Below are 17,718 nucleotides of genomic sequence, written 5' to 3' on the forward strand. Positions count from 1 at the left end.
CACTGGGATGTGGAGTCACCTTTGTGGCCTCTCCTCGTTGCAGACTGGCTCATGCACTTTCCAGCCTTGCATGTTTTCCTCTCCCTCACTACAGAACCCACTTGAAACCTTTTCCTTTCAATGAAACTTATTTTAAGCTGAGTCATTTCACTACTATACTTAATTTATATGTAGATAAGCTTGTTTGCCACATAACATTTTACAATGCACATCCAAGGGTTTCTAATTAATGTCACCATGAATTTGGAGTTGTTTCTGTTGCATATTCACAGCTGTGAATTCTTTCCTGATAAGAAAGAGGAGCCATACTTAGTTAAAACTGCAAAGTTCACAAGTTTCTGAGTTTCTCTCTTTCCAGTGCCTTTTCAAAGTTTATAGCCCAGAATTATTGCACCATCTACTTCATTTCCTGAGATACTGAATCATTAATTCTCCTGTTCTGGGGCAACTCCTACCACACTAAAATAATAAAAGCTATATTAAATACTCAACCTACATAACAAAATTTTCCAGGAGGAAAACAATTCCATTCTGCTTTCACTGAGTAGGATCAACAGGTTGATATCCCACCTCTGTAAAAGGTTTGGTTTTGGTAAAGAAGAAGAATTATAGTAGCAGTCACACACGTGACTTAACATTTCCTTATCAACATCAATTACTATTTTGTAAGTAAGAATTTTTAAAACAAGACTATGACCAAGCAGACAACATATATTTGAAGACTGAAGAAAAGATGTTACAATACACTGTGCTAAAGCTTTTCTTGCCATGATTAACTGAGTAGGGCAATAAAAGTAATTAACAGCATTTTGGCTGTTATTCCATCCAGGAAGATCAGTTGTCCACAACAGAATTTCTGTTCACTGCATTAGGTGTTTTGCTTTAGACTTCATCCACCAAAATCTCTTTTATGCTGTTCCAAAAGCACATTTCTCTTGTATATGAATAAAATAATGTCTGTACACCTAAACATCATCTTGTGATGTTTTTTAATCCACAGGCTCAAAGCCCCACTAACTATTTGCAAGGACTGGATGGAAGACCTATAATTGCTGCTCCTGTATTTACAAAGGTAATTTCTACTATGACATATTTGCAAAGCAGAGGTCAGATAATTGTAAAAAAGAGAGAATTAAAAATTAGCTCTCAAAAAAAAAAAAAAAAAAAAAAAAAAGACAAAATAGCTTTTCCTAAGCCATTCAAGGGTTCAAGTGGCTTTATTATTAAATCTTACTGAAATCAGTACTACATCCAGACCATTGAGACATTTACTGACTGTCTATTCATTTTCTCTATTAGATGTTACAGGATATTTCAGCTTCTGAGGGGCAGCTTGTTGTTTTTGAATGTCGGGTGAAAGGAGCTCCTTCCCCAAAGGTTGAATGGTATAGAGAAGGAACACTGATAGAAGACTCTCCAGATTTTAGGATATTACAGAAAAGTATGTTTCTTGTGTGAAAATATTGTGTCTAATAAAACATAGGCAAGCAACAAAATTGCTAACATAGCAGCACTGTGAATTTCTTACTACAACTGTAATTTTAATTTTCAAATGCAGTCAGAACATCTGCAATTTTCTCTAAGTTGTTGAAATGCTAAAATTGTGACAATTCAACAGAAATTCCTTAAATACCACACTAAACTAAACCTAAGTGAAACAATGGTTCATCATATCTTGATTTCATGTGGGTCAGAGTTTCAGAAATTGTCTTTAAGACAAAATAGAATTGTGCCAATACTGGAGAATTTATTTCCCATTCCTACCCAAGTTCACAACAGTGTTCATATTGTTCATTGGCTTTGACATGACATTGAGTGAAAGGCCTGGCTGTCTTTACCTCCCCTTAAACAGAAAATTGGATCAAAAAGAGTATTTCATCATATTTAGAAGGTCAAACTTTATATTTAGTGCTTAAGGAAAAAGAAATATTGGCAAAAATAACTCTATTCAATCTAATAATTCTCCTCTTCTTCCCTTTAGAACCACGATCTATGGCTGAACCAGGTGAGGATCATCAAAGGCTCATCATTTTTCCTTTACATAAATGTGGTGGTTTAACCTCAGAAAACATTAAATATTAAAACTTCGTTATTTAATTAACATAATTTCTTCTTTTCCCCACATTCTATAGCTACTAGTGACATACATTTCACTGCAGACTGTACCACAAACATGTAATTTGAATTAATTCAATCTCTTTTGAAGAAAAGTTTCCATTCTGCTTGGACCCACTTTTAACTCAGGATCTAAACGAGCCAAAGATCAATAAAATTAATGTATGAGGTTCCCCTGTACATCTGAGGTCCTGAAGTACATGAGATGAGGTAGACCTGAGCTATTTTTATCTAGTTTACCAGTTAGGGAACATTGCATCAGACGTTTAGCCATGTCAGCCATTCCCTGTGCTCCCTACCAGCGTAATGTGAGAGTACCACATCAGGTGTTCCATCCCTGATATCAGCAAATCCTAAAAATGTGGCTGGATCTGCTGATATCAAGGATCAGGGCAGAATGTGGACTGTTTCACATGGCTGGAGCAGAGGAGCCACAAAGCTTTGATTATTTCTCCATGAGTTTCACTCTCCTCGCTAAGTGTTTTGCCACTAAAAATACCAAGCCACCCCTCTCAAGATGGAAAATTACCAAAGGAGTATTAATTCTTATGAAATAAAAAGTGGTTTTTTTCTCAAAAAAACCCTTCTGTATTTACCCCACAAAGAGTCTCTCTAAAGAAACTGTCTCTGTGTGAGATTCAGGACTGAAAAAATGGAGCTTGTACCAGAAGACACCGCCACTGTTCTGTTAGTGTGCAGTGGCATCACTGCTGAGTAATGTGAAGCAGTTTTTAGGGGATAATCAGTTGGGTGCAGTTGTCACAGCCTCATCACCTGCTGCTCATTCAGAAGGAATCTGGATTTCCATGCATGCAGTGGTTGGCAGATCCCAGCACGATAAACTAGATACTATAAAGCCTTCAACTAGTTGTGTTATCATCCTACTATAATAAACTATTATTCTCCTATAGTTGATAGCAAACAATCTCTTTGTTGCTATTAGGTTTTCCTTGGTGATGACATGAAACAATCAAATTTAAGTGTGTTATAGCCTTCTGCAAAAGTACTCCCAGAATATTTATCCTGGAGGGTTTTAGGAAAGTTTATTGTTGGAAAATAGTCTCTGAGTAGGTGAAGAAATTTTATCAGCCCACATTTTAATTCACTTTAGATGTTACTGTCCCTCCTCCTCCTCCCAGCTACACAGCCAAACCAAAAGATTTCAAATCCCACCACAACAGGTATTTATTAGCTGGCACTGCTGCCCAGACCTGTCAGGCAGGAATGTCATAAACCCAGACTGACTTTTCTAGATGGAATATCATTTTTCCTAGTACAATTTTGCTACCATATTTTTGGTGCCCATTGGGTATCTTCACAAAGAAGTCAAAAGACAACTTTCTGTAAGCACAATCCCCGCTATCTGCAAACCTGCACTGCTGTTTTTGAGAACAACAGTCTATATGCATGTATTTTACATTTCTCCCCCCTACAGAGTGACTCCACTTGAATTGCTCCCAGTCAATTAAAATTAATCTTTCAATCTGCAGAGATAAAAATACCTATATTTTCGTGAGCTGCGAGCAGGGAGTACACCGTATATTTTTCCAAATTCAATTTTAAGTTCTTTTAAGTCTGTACTTTGTGTGTTGGGAAAACATTTTCTAATGTTTTCCACACACTGCTGACACCTGTTCTTTGCTTTCACTGGGCATGCTGGAGCACAGAGGGTACCAGTTGCTGCAGACAATGCTGATAACAGCTGCTGCACACAAAGGCTGCCAAAATTGATAATACTGATGGAACCAGAAACAAACTGAGCAAGGTGGAAGACCTTAAGGAAATCTCCCCAAAAGGCAGTCAGGGTTTTGTGTGTTCACTGCATGTTCACTTCATCCTGATTTTTTTTGCAGAGGAGATTTGTACTCTGGTGATTGCTGAAGTATTTTCAGAAGATTCAGGCAGTTTCACCTGCACTGCAAGCAATAAATATGGCACAGTGTCCAGTATAGCTCGTCTGACTGTCAAAGGTAAGAGTTACTCTGAGTCCTTTGCTCCCTAGCAAATGCAAGCAGAGCAGGTACAGAGCATTTATGCTGTGTACTGTTGACTCCAATGCAGCTCAAGTTCTGGAAATTTTCTTCATAACTAAAAAGTGTGAGAACTCTCTGGGGGAAAAACCAAATAGTTTGTATTTCAAAGATGTAGTGGGATAATTTCTGGGGATGTGGCTGAAGATCACTGATTGATTCTCCAAGATTTCCCTTTTCCTTCTACCTTTACAACATTCCTTTTCCAAGGGAATTTGTTCCTAAACAAACAAGGTCTAACAACTCGGTGCAACAGCAGGAAGGACATCAGAGTGAGTTTTTCGAACCATAACTCCTGTGATTTCATTTCACCATGATTTCTGGCATTTACATATCCCACAGGTCTCACCTTTCTTTCCTCTTTCAGCACCTGAGGACAGCAGTAATGCTGCTGCCCTTCACACCACGAGCTCCATCGACTTTGTCGCCACTGAGCACCAGCCTCCCCCACAAACTCCTGCCAGCCAGGGAGCAAACCAAACACCCAAACCTAAACTGGAAGGGGTTCTTGTCAACCACAACGAACCCAGGTCGAGTTCCAAGGCAGGGCTCCGTGTCCACTTCAAGCTGCCTGAAGATGAAAAAGGAAGTGAGTCGTCCTCAGAGGATGGACCTGGTGCCACAAACCAAATCAGACCCAACCATTTCCCAGAGAAGATAAATGGACAGCCAATGAAAATAGCAGAGCCAACATCACCATCCAAGGAACCTCCCCCAGTACTGGCTAAGCCAAAGCTGTAAGTAAACAAAAGTCTAATTCTCAGGAGCATCACTGGTAGTATTTAGTATTTATTGACCATGACACTATTGCACTGGAGCAAAAACTCAAATGCAGAATAAAAAGATTACATGGCATTGGCCCAATTAACCATAATCTTAGAAAACAAATTCTCCAGCACTAGATTATTTTTTCTGTATATCCCTGTGAGGAAAAGTGATCTCCAATTGAAAAAGGAAAATGTTTTCCCTTGGAAATGTTATTAATTCCACAGCGTTTTCTGCTGCAATCAAAAGGTGGAGAACACTGATCTTATGCAGGCAAAATAAAAGCAGGTTCTTCAAACATATCTCACTCAATTCTGGGTGTGAAATATTGCCCAAAGCAGATAAATTCAGTCTTACACACAGTACAGACTGGCAGCCAGCGAGAAACTGTCATCCCAAAGGCCGTGCCTCATGACTTGTACGTCCCACAAACGTCATCTCCTCCTAAAACAGATAAAATACTTGGAAATGCCTGATAATGTGAAACCACTTGAACTAAAAAGCACCTGATTGGTGCACTGGGAGCTGAAGGGGAAATTAGAAGAAGTAATGTCGTTTTCTTAGAGGACAATTGATGGAATTCACGCTGCAGTTTATTAAGAGAAGTCTTTTCAGCATTTTTTTCAACCTCCCACGTATAGCCTAACAAAAAGCACACAAACATCTTCATTTCATTTCTTAAATAGGCAGAAGTTTTACCTAAGGGCTCAGGAAGGACTTTATCAAGTAATTCACTGGTGCTCTTAAGCAAGGATGTAATTTCATAGCATAAGCATTACAAGAAGACAGAACTCGTATTCCTGGTAGCAGAGGAAGAACTTGGAGCACAGGGTTTTAATTTGTGAAGCTCACATTCACAGCCCTACAGAGTTCCTGAGCTATACTGAGTTTAAAGCAGGAGGCAGATGCTGTATTTAAGTACCCAATACTTGCAAAAAGCAGAATTTCTCTCAGCTCACCTTCCCAAAAAAGCTGTGTTACAAAGCATTGCTTTATTATGTGAAGGGCACAAAATCAGCCCCACACAGCTACTAATTCTCTACATTCTGCTTTATGAAAGCTTGAAATTGCTATCTTTATCTGCCTTTAATGGGGTTTTTGTTTAGTGCATTGTAGAAACAAAGACTTTTAACTACAACCAAATTATGTTGAATATGTGTTTGCTTTGTCAGGAGCAGTTGTGGTTGGTCTCTACATTTTCCACTTGTTATCAGTAGTTATTTAATAGTCCATAGTTTAGTACACAATCATTTTTCCATATCCTCTATGTCTTTTCTGGCTTTGGAAGGGAAAAAGCTCTCCTGCTTTTCATGTGCTGTATTTCCATAGACACAATAACAAAATAAACCACTTCACAAGACAAAATGATTTTCCTTAATTGCCCTGAAAAACTATCCACTAGATAACATCTAGAAAAGTAACAGCTGCATGGAATGCAAATCCTCTCTGAATTATCCTCTCCGGCATGTCAACACCACCTCAACTACGTTGGCAATATCTCCTATGGTGGATTATTACAAATATTTATCAAAGTGCTGTTTCAGAACTTCAGCAGGAGGTAAATAATGCAATCTGGTTTACAATCATTCATTTAAATTATGATACACCAAATCTCACTCTTAGTAATACAAGAAAAGAGGTCCATAATTGACTTTGACAATGCTACCCCTTAAATATCTCTGAGTAAGATTTATATTTATATTTCACATGCTAAAATGTAAGAATTATCTTCAGTCAAATAATTTGCAGACAAAAAGCAAATTTGGTGCCTCTGGCAAAGAAGGGGAGATGAAGGAAAAGGTTATTTTAGTAGCAAATTAATATTATGCTCTTCTCATAATGTTAGAGAATGTCATGTAGCAGTTTCCTGTCTCTCAGTGTATCACAGGATATAGAATTTTTCTCTCTGAATTCATACATGGAAAGGCAGCAACTGCTTCATTTGGGGCTCATAACCAATTCTGTTCATCTTTATTTTCTGTGCAGCGATCAGAGCCAGTTAAAACAGCTCCACAACCAGGTCTTGCTCGAACAACAGCAGGTGCAGCAGGCATCTCTAAGAGAGTGGTCATTCAACAGCACTTTGGTGAATTCTGCTACTTCCCTCTACCAGCAGTCCACCTCAACCCTGTACAAGCAAAGCTCATCCTCTGCCTCGCCATCCTTTGGCTACGGCCGCCCCAAGCAGTTCCTGGCACCGCAAACGCCGCCGCCAGCCAGCCCCTCTGCCAGCTCCTCCAGCACATTCAGCAGCATCCCCCAGGCTCAGAGAACAAACCACATGGAGAATTTCACAGCAAATCCTCCAGCAGCCCCGGCCAGGCCGTCAGGAGGCTTTACAAGCAAAAGCGAACAGTGTGCAGCAAGCCCCAAGGAAGCGGCGGTGCCTCCGTTAGCGTTCTCTGCTGGCAGTGTGAAACAGTTCCAGGCGCAGACTGTGACCCCCGCTCCCCTCTCCCCAACCACACGCATCCAGAATCCAGTCGCTTTCCTTAGTGCTGTTCTTCCTTCACTTCCCACCACGCCATCCACCAACGCCATGGGACTGCCCAGAAGCACACCAGCCACGTAAGTAGCAGAAACCACCCGCATGAAAGCAGGGAGAAATCCTCAAAGGAAACCAGGATGTGTTTCTGTTCAGGTGGTCAGTGGGGGAGTCCCTGAAAGGCAAGTCTCTTGTAAAATAGAGAAGTGACTTATATATTCTGGTCATTTAATCTAATCTTTACATCCAGTAAATAAGGGATAATACCTTCTGTAATAAGACAGAATTCAAAATAGAGAAATGGGGTCCTACAAACAGATAAACAAGAATGTGGGGGCTCAGACATTCAGAAGATTCCACCAGTTTGAGAAAAGAGATTTCATGAGCTTGCAGGAAAAGTCACTATTTATACCAGGTATAAAAACATTCATACCTACTGTAAGCAACAAATAAAATTTTAAAGGTACCTTATACTGCAAGCTGTTTTATTTTTAGTCCAGGTGAATCTAAGAAATAATTTATGTAAAGGTCTTTTTCTGATTGCAGTACTTTCTACATTTGAAGTCCCCCAGAAAATTTCAGGAGAGTTAATGGTTTGCCCATAAATACTTTAATTAACAGCTAGCATGATTTCTATGACAAAATAGCTACCAAGATACAAGCAAATAAAGATGATGAGGTACTGGAAAGGTGGTGGCCTCAAGAGTTTCTACTGGTGGAGTTGAAGCATATTTCCCTTTTGTGGACTATGTGAACTCTGTGTTAGCATGGCTAGCACATGTTCTTTGGTACAACTATTTACCCACAGAACTCCAAATCCTGCACAAAGTAAGGAATATTTTCCCCTTTAATCAGTGGTATATTTTAAGGTAGTGATAGCCACCAGCAAGTCACAATCTCCTGACTACCCTGCTGATACTACATCAACCAATCTGCTATTACAACAGAAAAATGTGTCCCTGTGTCTGTCTTTTACTATTTTCAAACCTTACTAAAATTAAACAGACCACACCTATAATATTAAAACAAAAAATAACTGTTGCTGTTAGGGCAAGAGAAATTAAAGAAGTAAAATTCCTGGAAAGAGTAAATGATCGATGCAGATGTGAGATAAAGATCAATGAGAACTTGTATTAACATTTAAATTATTGCCTGATACCAGTCAAATGTACACATTGTACACCTAAGGTAACACCTACACTCACTTCTTCAGCATTTTATTAGTAAATACCATATCATTATTGATATCATTATTGCAGGATAAATATATATGGAACTTAGATACTTATTATAGCATTACAACCCTTGTTTTCTTTAAGATGTGTGTTTTTAATTTCTACTGCATGAGAATGGGATGCCCCATTATGACAGTACCAAAATTAATTATATGATATTACCAATAATAATATGATAGTCCCAAAAATAAAAAGTACCATATCCTGTATCGTGCTTTGGCTTCTATGTAAATAAATAATAGGTTCCACCATAACATATCATATCATATATGTGATGAAATATATATGTGCTGGTTGCTGCATGTTAGTATCAGAATTTTCTTTTAATAGCCCAACCCAGGGATTAACAAAGAAAAACCTGAAGCCTCTGCCATTAGCAACAGAAGATTCTATTCGGGAAAACAAAGTTGCCCTTGTGAAGGACCTGGAAAGAAAACTGCATTTCAGAGAGGATGCTAATCAACAAAGTGGTCAGCAGGTAAGAAAACTGAGACTTATTAAAAGAAATTTCACTCATGAACAAGAGGTATATGATGATGTGGGAAAATGGGTGTTTGTGTGGGTGAGCTGCTACACTGCTTTGGAATAGGAAACTGGAGCTTTAAACAGAAACCATGAGGGATGCAGCTGTAGAAAATTTACCATGTGACTAAACAGCATTTTTCATTTCTGGTTATCTCAAAGGCTGGTGTGAATGTAAAATTTCTTTATTTTCATGGAAGCTTCTGGAAATTTGCTTTTATTTTATTGCTTTTCAAGTCGCTCAGTTCATTGCACGTTCACATTTGTACATTCTATGTTTTGAAACAAAGACTAAAGTAACAAAACAGTTTAGGATAAGGTTTTTGTTTTTCTTTTGGTTGAACTAAAATGGGCTTTCAATTTTTTAGCATTAAACCTATTTTTCCACATTTCCAAACTTATATGAATTGACAGGGACTTCTCGGAGAACTTTATTGTAAGAATTTAGCAAAATAAAAGACCTTTTGCAAAGCTCAAGGAACAAAATATCAGTTCACTCTGAACTGAAATTGATAAATTCACCAGATCTGTGCACTGCCTATGAAACTAAAGAAGAAATAAAAAGTGATATAGCATTCAGAGGTGGAAATGACTGCAAATCAGGTTCAACTCCCTCAAAAAACAGTAGGACACGCTAAGGACTGTTAGATAGCTGCTCTGCCTGCAGGTGATTATTCTTCTCTCACCTTGGCCATGGAGCCCTCCATAGCTGTCCCACAGCTCAGGATTAGAGCAGCAAATCAGGGTTTGGTCTCCTGTGTTGTCAACCAAAGAACCTTTCCCAACATCCACCAGCCCCTCTGACAGAGAACATTCACAGAGAAGCAAAACGCCACCGAGGCTCTGGAGCAAAGTCCCCTCTGAGGACAACTGCAGTGTAATCCCTGGGGGTTTTTAATTTTGCTGCTGACCTTTCTTTCTGGCAGACAACACTGCCAAAGCACTTTGAGTAAAACAACTGGCAAGCAGAACGTTTTGCAGATGAATCACAAGGGTTGCAATTTGTACTCGCTATGCTAGTAAGACAAATTATTTCGAGGGCTACTGTGAAATACCAGGCAGTGTTTGGAGTTAACTGCATGATAACCCCTTTAGAAACAACCATCAGTGCTAGTGGCAAAGTTATCTGCTGACAGCAAAAGCTATTTATACACTTATTTGCTATTCTGTATGAGACCAAACCTAAATCTTGATACTCAAATTCCTCAAACATGGAAAAAGTTCAAAGCTGGCACCTCTCTAATTGTTACAGTAATTAGAATGCCAATGGCAATAAAGTAAAATCAATAAAAGTTTCCTCATTTTCCTCTCAATTCCCAACTTGAATCCCTTCTGATTTTACTCCTCTCACCTGAGAAAAGCCTACTCCAGCAAACTCAAGCTTGAGTCTTCTCCTCAATGAAGGCAGTGATTGTTTCAACAGATGACAGGATCCAAAGTTCCTATTGCCTTACACTACATAGAACAACCAACACCATCAGAATAACATGCTGGAGTGCTGGATTCACAGCCATATATTTTGTCCCGTTTTTTCCTCTCACACTTAACACAGAATTAAAAGGGAGATATTTTCATTCCACAGACAGAATTATCAGTATTAAGTTAATTATTGTAATGGTAGGAAAGGGCTTACCCTCTCATAAATACAAATGCAAGTCTCCTCTGTGTGAGAGATCACTGCCTAATGCAGTACAGCATCCAGTAAGAATCTCAAATGTTGGTTTCCTTGCATTGTCTACATGCTATTTTTAAAATTCCTTCTCATAAAATGTGTCCTCTGGTGTATTTTTACTTAGAGCATTGTACTGGGACCCCACATTTCAACAGCAGAGTTCATTCTCATTTAAAATACCTGCAGAGCATGCAGGGATCATCCAGAACAAACGCTGCAGATGACAAGCCTGTGCCTTAAAGTCCTGGTATTGTCTTGTATTACCACATAAAGGGCAGTAATGAACAGGAGGGATTTGCATTCTGGTGCTCCATTTATTGTCTAAAATTGACTTCCATATGAAAAATGTTTAGCTCACAAGATGAGCTTTTCCTAAGTGTCAGCATTATGCACTCAGCATGATATCTGATAATCCAGATGTACTCCTTCTGCTTCATCCAGTACATCATTCATCACCAACAATAGAGAAATCCAGGATCAGAGCATAGCTGGGAATTTTGCTGATGCTGCATCAGACAGAACAGATTAGTCTCTGGGCTTCTACAGCTATGATGACCAGGAGGTACTGACAGAAATACAAATACGACTTTGCCAAGATTCTAACTGCAACTTTGATCAAGTACATGCAATAACAAGCTGTCATTTTTACCAGAAAAAAAACATCATACCTGTCACTTCTGCAGATGGTGGCAAGCTCTAGTGCCAGGTGAAATTTCGTCACAGTTAGGAGTGCTGAAAAAAAAAAAATATGTGATTCAGTTACACCCAAACATTTTCAGTCAGATTTTCTCAGTTCTTTCAAACAAAGGGTGCCCTAACGGCTTTGTGCAATCACAGGAAGATGTTAGGACAAATCCCAGGATAGAGGAGACTTGACTCAGTGTCTTCCTTGAATTGAAGACAATTGAATTCATAACTCTGAATTCCCATAAGGACAGGCTTCACTCCTTGCCAGTGGGTACATGTGGCACTGGTGCTGTCCCAGGTTGCTCAAATAATTAAGCATTCATTTAACATTTAACAGCATTAACATTAATTTAATTCATTTAATTCATTTAACAGCAGGAGAAAAATCTGGAAATTCCACCTTTCAGAACAGCTTCTGTAACAGGTGACCTGAGCTAGAAAAGCTAGAAAGCTAACTAGGTGGTAGAAAAACACCTTCTCCAGCTCCAAGAATAAAACTTTAGACTTTCAGGAACCAAGAACAGGCCCTCAATTAGCAGGATATTTCAAAGAGCATTTCAGCTCAATGATGAGGATTCCTCTGAGGAAGCTGTTAGAATTTTTTCTTCCAGGTTGTGATGGAGAAAAGGAACAGAGAAATAAAAAGAGAATCACTCTACTGCCCAGAAATGAGGATAAAAAACCACCTGCATTCTTGTCCTTGCTGTAGTGGATGTTTTAGTATTTCTGCAAAGTGAAAGAGGACAAGAAGGACAAAGAACATCCCCATGCAATCCTCTCCACCCCCGGAATGTTTTATTGGCACAAAGCTTGGAGTTTTCTCTTGGAGACTGAGATTGAAATGCTGTGAGACCAAGCATCCAAGTCTCATAACCTCAGTGAATGTCAGGTAACTGCAGCATTTGATGGAAGAATTTCCATCTCCACTTCCCAAAATCTGCCAGTCTAGTCCATTGGGCCTTTCAAGTAAAATATCTCAGTAATGCTCAGTCAGAATGTGTCACGTAGAAACAAAATGTGTGGGGAGAAAAGGAAAGAAGGAGACTTTGGCAAATGGAAAAATAGAAATGTGCAAATGGAAACTAATTATTTTCACCTGGTATTTGAGAGCATCCATGGGCTTCACTAACATAAATACATGGATAAATATTTCCTCTGTTAACAGAGAAATTCACCTTTAGAGGCAAAACTTAAAAATGAATGGTATTATCTCCCCAACATTTTGTTAAACAAATAATATAAAAGAGAAAAATGAAGTAATTAAACCTCAAAATCCTGTACAGTAATAAAACTAAATGGATCACCCATGCATTAATAAAGGAGAGCAGAGTTAAATACTAGGGCCTGGTTTATACATTTTGGTTATAAGAACTACAAACCATGCTCACATATCTGTGTCATTTACTATGAAGAATATCACGTGGCAGTGCTGATTGGTTGTGCCTTATGTAAGACTCAGATAGCAGCCTTATTTTTAGGACAAAGACAAAACCTACAGCTGTTTAGAAAATGATGCACAGCCCTCACATGAATATTCTTTACCTTTGCTAGAGAAGGCTTGATAAGAAATTTCAGATCAGAAGAGATGCAGGGTTTGTCCAAAAGCTTTTAGATCACTAAAAGCCCAAGCCATGTGCAGATCCATGTTCATCACACAGGCCCTGACACCAGTAAAACCCCAACACTGATCCCACAGAACCATCTCCTTGCAGTTCCCATACTGAGCCCCCACAAATCACCCAGAACCCTGTTCCCAGGGCACAGAAATTACACTTCATTCCAAAAATCAGGCTCAAAATCAAGCTTCACATCATCTCTCAAAGGTCAGCAAATGTAGGCAATTTTAGACTCAGGATGGGAATTTGACCACAAAGACTCCCCATGGAAACTTGTCTGCTCTCTACTAAAAATTCAAAGAGATTTAAGAATCTGACCAAGACAAACTGATATTAATATGTAGAATCTCCCTGTAATTGTGGCAATGAGCAGTGGAACAACTGCTTGTGGCTCAAGACCTAGATGTAATCAATAAGAAAGTACAGACAGGTTTTCATGGCAGGGATCCTGGCTTGCAGAGCTCACACTGGAGAGGGAAGCTGAGCTCTTCAAGCTTGCACAAGCTCACTGCAGCTACAAAGTCTGTGGGAATTGGAGATGGCAACTCCATTTGCTTTCTCCTCCTTCTTGCTTAATCACTCTGAACTGTATTTTGAATATTGTCTAGCTAGACAATGCCTTGCTAGGCTCTTTGTGGGTTTGTGTGTGGGTAAGCATGAGATTCATGCCATATAATTCATCTGCAGGACATATATCACCCCAGTGCTACCTCTTCATAGGGCATGGGAAGTAGAGAAAAGCCTGTGCATTGGATCTGCTGCTTTTGGATTCCCACTGCTGAGAGGGGAACAGGGAGAGGAGAGAGAATCCAAACTAATCAGGAGATTTCAGCCAGAATAGCCAAGATTAGACTGTGAAGTTAATGAGTGCTACAGCTTGGAAACAGATGCTGAGATGCAATACATGCCATTTTCTTAGATAAACTGTTACATGGATTTAGAATAATTCTGCCAAAAAGGCAATCTAGTAAAAGTTACAAAACTGGGATTAAATTGGGAAATTTGTCTAGCGCTGGCATTAAGTTGGCAACAGAATTGTTTTTATAGAGTACACCAGAATCAACATTTGACTAGAGCTCCCCTAGCCTTTCTGTTTGTGGTAATTTCCATGAGTTACTATGCTAACATGAGATTATTTTGATTCTACAAGCTTCTACTAACTGCTAGTATGTATATTCACTGAGATCTGAATCCTGATAAAGATAGATTTGAACTACAAGAGATGTAGGATTTTAGAACTCATATTTTTAAATAAAGGTGCTTAGAATCTAACAGGAATTACTGCACTCTATGCAATTCCTCTTTTTTGCCAAAAATGTTCACAGGTAGCAGAAAGGCCCAGGAGTTAAATTACTCCACAAGATCTAGGAGACCATGATTCAGCTTTTGTGTTACCTTAACAGGTCCTTCAGCTTCTTTAGGCCTCAATTTCCCACAGGTAAAATGCAGTCCACAGCCCTGCCCTGAAGGGTGCTGTGCTCTCAGACTGTGAAAAATGATGGTGATGGAGCCAAACAGACCCATCACAGAGACAAAATGATGTGAACCCTTTCCTTCAGCGAGATTGGCATTGAGAGAAGATTTTGTTTGTTGTTCAGGACAAAGTACAGCCACCCACCAGCAGCCTACAACAACATTGCCAAGGCAGAGCAAAGGCAAGCAGAAGGAAAGCTGCATTGCACTTCTCTATCTGCCACAGAGTTCCACTAGAACAGTACAAAACCACTCCAGATATATATTCAGTATATATCCTGGCTTTTCTTTGGTCAGTTTTAAGTCTTTTACCCTTCAAATTATACTGTGACAATATTAACACAAGCACTGCTGCCTACTCCCCTCTTGCACACTGTGCACACTAAACAATGTGCATTAGATGTAGGAGAAATAGCCAGATTTCCAAAGCTGCAATCTACCCAGCCTACAGAGATAAATATATACAATTACAGATGCATTATATACATTATACTTTGTACAGAGCACCACACCACTGAACTGGAACTTGAATTTGTAGCTGGTAGATATCATAATTTTAAATATCTGGCTACTGTATTGAACAAGTGTGTGAATTACAGCCTGTAAAAGTTTCATGTTCTAGGAAAGCTGCCAAAAAAGGAGCTGCAATGCTACATTTTTTTATTCCAAACCAGGGCTTGAACCTTTGTACTCTTTCCCTCAGTCTCCTTAGTATGCTGAACTGCAGCCTAGTTTTAACATTGTAAAACTAGGCTACAATGGCTTGTTCTTTGTGTGACACTTTACCAAATACTTGTCTGAACCACAACAACAACACTTTGCCCTACACCACTTTTGTAATCACATTCAAAAACAGGCTTATGGCTTCTCTGATAAAAACTGTTCTTCAGAAAGCCAAATTAACAACTCCTTTCTGCTCTTGCTAATCCTAAAAAAAACCCCAACAAACAAGCAGAAACCTCCAAGATTATACTCTGCATACAGAAGTGTATTCTCACTTATTTCAGAGATTTCTGTTCTTTCTTTGGCCTCTGAATTTTGGCATTCAAATTTTCACAGGAAAGTTCACTTGGTCTTGTTGGTTTGGTCAGAAATTTACACAAGCACATATATGCACACAGAGCAGGTTTAGAAAAGCAAAGTATGAGGGCAACACACAGGAAAACAGGGGCTGTGGGAACCCTGACTTCAATGTGTTCTAATTTAAAAGGTATTTTAAAAGTATTCTACTTTTATACCTCTGTGTGTGTGTGTGCACAAACATCCAGGGTCACATGCAAAGAAATGTGGGAGAAAACCCCTCCATAATTAACTTCAAAGGGTCCCATGAAATTAATTCCTTCCTCTGCTGTACTTTCTTCTGCAAGCAGAGATTTGAAAAGGAAGAAGTGCCCATATTTCTTAATGGAGTAATTTGTAGGAAGTTAATATCCTCAGCACATCATGCCAGGAAAGAAAATGATCCACTGTGTTCACAGAAAACTTCTTAGGGCCTTAAGCAGATGCAAGGTTAATTTGGTTACATACAACTTGAAAATGATTGCTCTACGTTTTATTTATGTTAGTTGGTTAGATCACTTAAGACAGTTTTGGAGTAGAGGAAAAGAAAGATGTTAATTGTCTCTATCAGCATTATTTGATTCCATCTGTTGGCCATCATGGCCATGCTTTAAATTTCTTGCAGCATACCATGACTTCTTTTGGACAGCAATGATTCTAGAAAAAAAAATCCATATGAAAAACTGCTGCCTAAACTCAGCTGTCTATAAACAATACTGGACAGTGCCATCAGCTTGCAATATTTCAAAATTTAACTCTGTTCTGCAGCATTTTGTTCTGCAGTCAACACCTTCCACTTGAATGTGATGCCCTGAAAGTGTAATGGTGATGCCTTCATGCCTTTCTAGCCCCATTACTTCCCTCTGCTACAGCAGCCACTCCCTGATTCTTACATGATTCTGCCTTCCTAAAAAAGACACAGGCCTGTTCTGAGTATCAAGGGTAAAACACTGATGGTTTAGTTCTCCCTTGGAACACCAGAACCAGCTCTTGACACCCACAAGGGAAAATGATCCGCTTGGTTGGTGAGGAATCAGAGAAACTCCAGCTTTACACTGGCTTTAATGAGCTGGGAATTTGATCTATAAAGCAATTTGCTGAGACCTGGGAGAAGAAAAGCTGAAGGAGATGAAACCCTAGCAGGCTGTTTGGTGCTGCCCAGCCCCTGGGGAGGTGGCTGGTACCTGGCTCCCAGCCTCTGGCACGTCTCACCCTGGGACAGAACAGCCAGCTGAGAGCTCTGCTTGGCACAGCAGGGCAGTGGCAGAGAGCAGAGTGGCCCTGTCAGAGCAGGGGAAGGTGACAAAGGTGAGGAAGGGATCTTGGAGGGGACACTCAGCACCCTCAGCTCCCTGTGAGCACTCTGGAACGCTGCAGCTCCGCGCTGCTCTGAAGCTGCATGGAACAAAGAGCCCCGCAGCACCTGAGAACAAGGCACCAGTGCAAGGAGGAGCAGCTTCAGCCACCAAATTCCTTTCTTACCACAGCTAACCTTCATTTTAGATGAAAACACACAACATCTACCACTCCAGTTCCAAAATAAGATATTGCCAAGGCTGTTTATCCCACCACAGTGATTTCCAGCTTTGTCTGCTTTGTGGCTGCCACATTTTCCTCCTCTCACCCCCAAGTCTGACAAATCCCTGTCTCCTCAAAACTCTGCTGTAATGTCTAAACTTCTGGCCACTGCTGTCTCCTTGGTCTCCTGAAGAAAGCAGAAGAGTTTGTCTGCTAAAGTTTTTTGCAGCCTCTCCATCTTTTCTCTCTGATCCCTGGAAACTGTTGGTCAAAGGCATAATCAGCAGTAAAATGGAATGGCTAAATGATCATGGAAGTAATCACCAGCATTTTGGGATATCTGCTGGTCCTTTAATTAACATTCTATAAGATTTCAGACAAGATGCATTTTCTGAACCTTGTTTTTTTAGCAAATTGAATATATCTAAGGATTGGCTACACCCTTATTTACTACTTGTTGGTTTCTAAAATTCCATATTCAATAGAAGCAGGAATGCAAACTCTGGGCTGAAAACATGCACAAATCCAGCTCTGGGAAAAC

The 17,718-nt window shown here is 39.6% G+C and overlaps 1 protein-coding gene and 1 long non-coding RNA gene across 2 annotated transcripts in view; one reads left to right on the forward strand and one right to left on the reverse strand.

Annotated features, from left to right (window-relative positions):
- Positions 1-11,579, reverse strand: part of LOC117244655 — a 50,302-nt gene extending 38,723 nt beyond the window's left edge. The window contains exon 1 of the long non-coding RNA XR_004498131.1: positions 11,493-11,579. This is a non-coding gene — a long non-coding RNA (uncharacterized LOC117244655). The remainder of the gene's footprint in view (positions 1-11,492) is intronic.
- The window catches only part of MYPN (myopalladin), a 48,417-nt gene that overhangs the window by 20,054 nt on the left and 10,645 nt on the right, over positions 1-17,718 (forward strand). The window contains exons 6-12 of the mRNA XM_015632623.3: positions 1,001-1,072; positions 1,300-1,441; positions 1,982-2,005; positions 3,969-4,085; positions 4,513-4,882; positions 6,897-7,478; positions 8,961-9,108. Of these exons, the coding sequence (XP_015488109.1) occupies positions 1,001-1,072; positions 1,300-1,441; positions 1,982-2,005; positions 3,969-4,085; positions 4,513-4,882; positions 6,897-7,478; positions 8,961-9,108 (1,455 nt within the window). The remainder of the gene's footprint in view (positions 1-1,000; positions 1,073-1,299; positions 1,442-1,981; positions 2,006-3,968; positions 4,086-4,512; positions 4,883-6,896; positions 7,479-8,960; positions 9,109-17,718) is intronic.

Source organism: Parus major, chromosome 6 (assembly GCF_001522545.3).
Source record: "Parus major isolate Abel chromosome 6, Parus_major1.1, whole genome shotgun sequence".
In the NCBI taxonomy this organism is placed as follows: Eukaryota; Metazoa; Chordata; class Aves; order Passeriformes; family Paridae; genus Parus; species Parus major.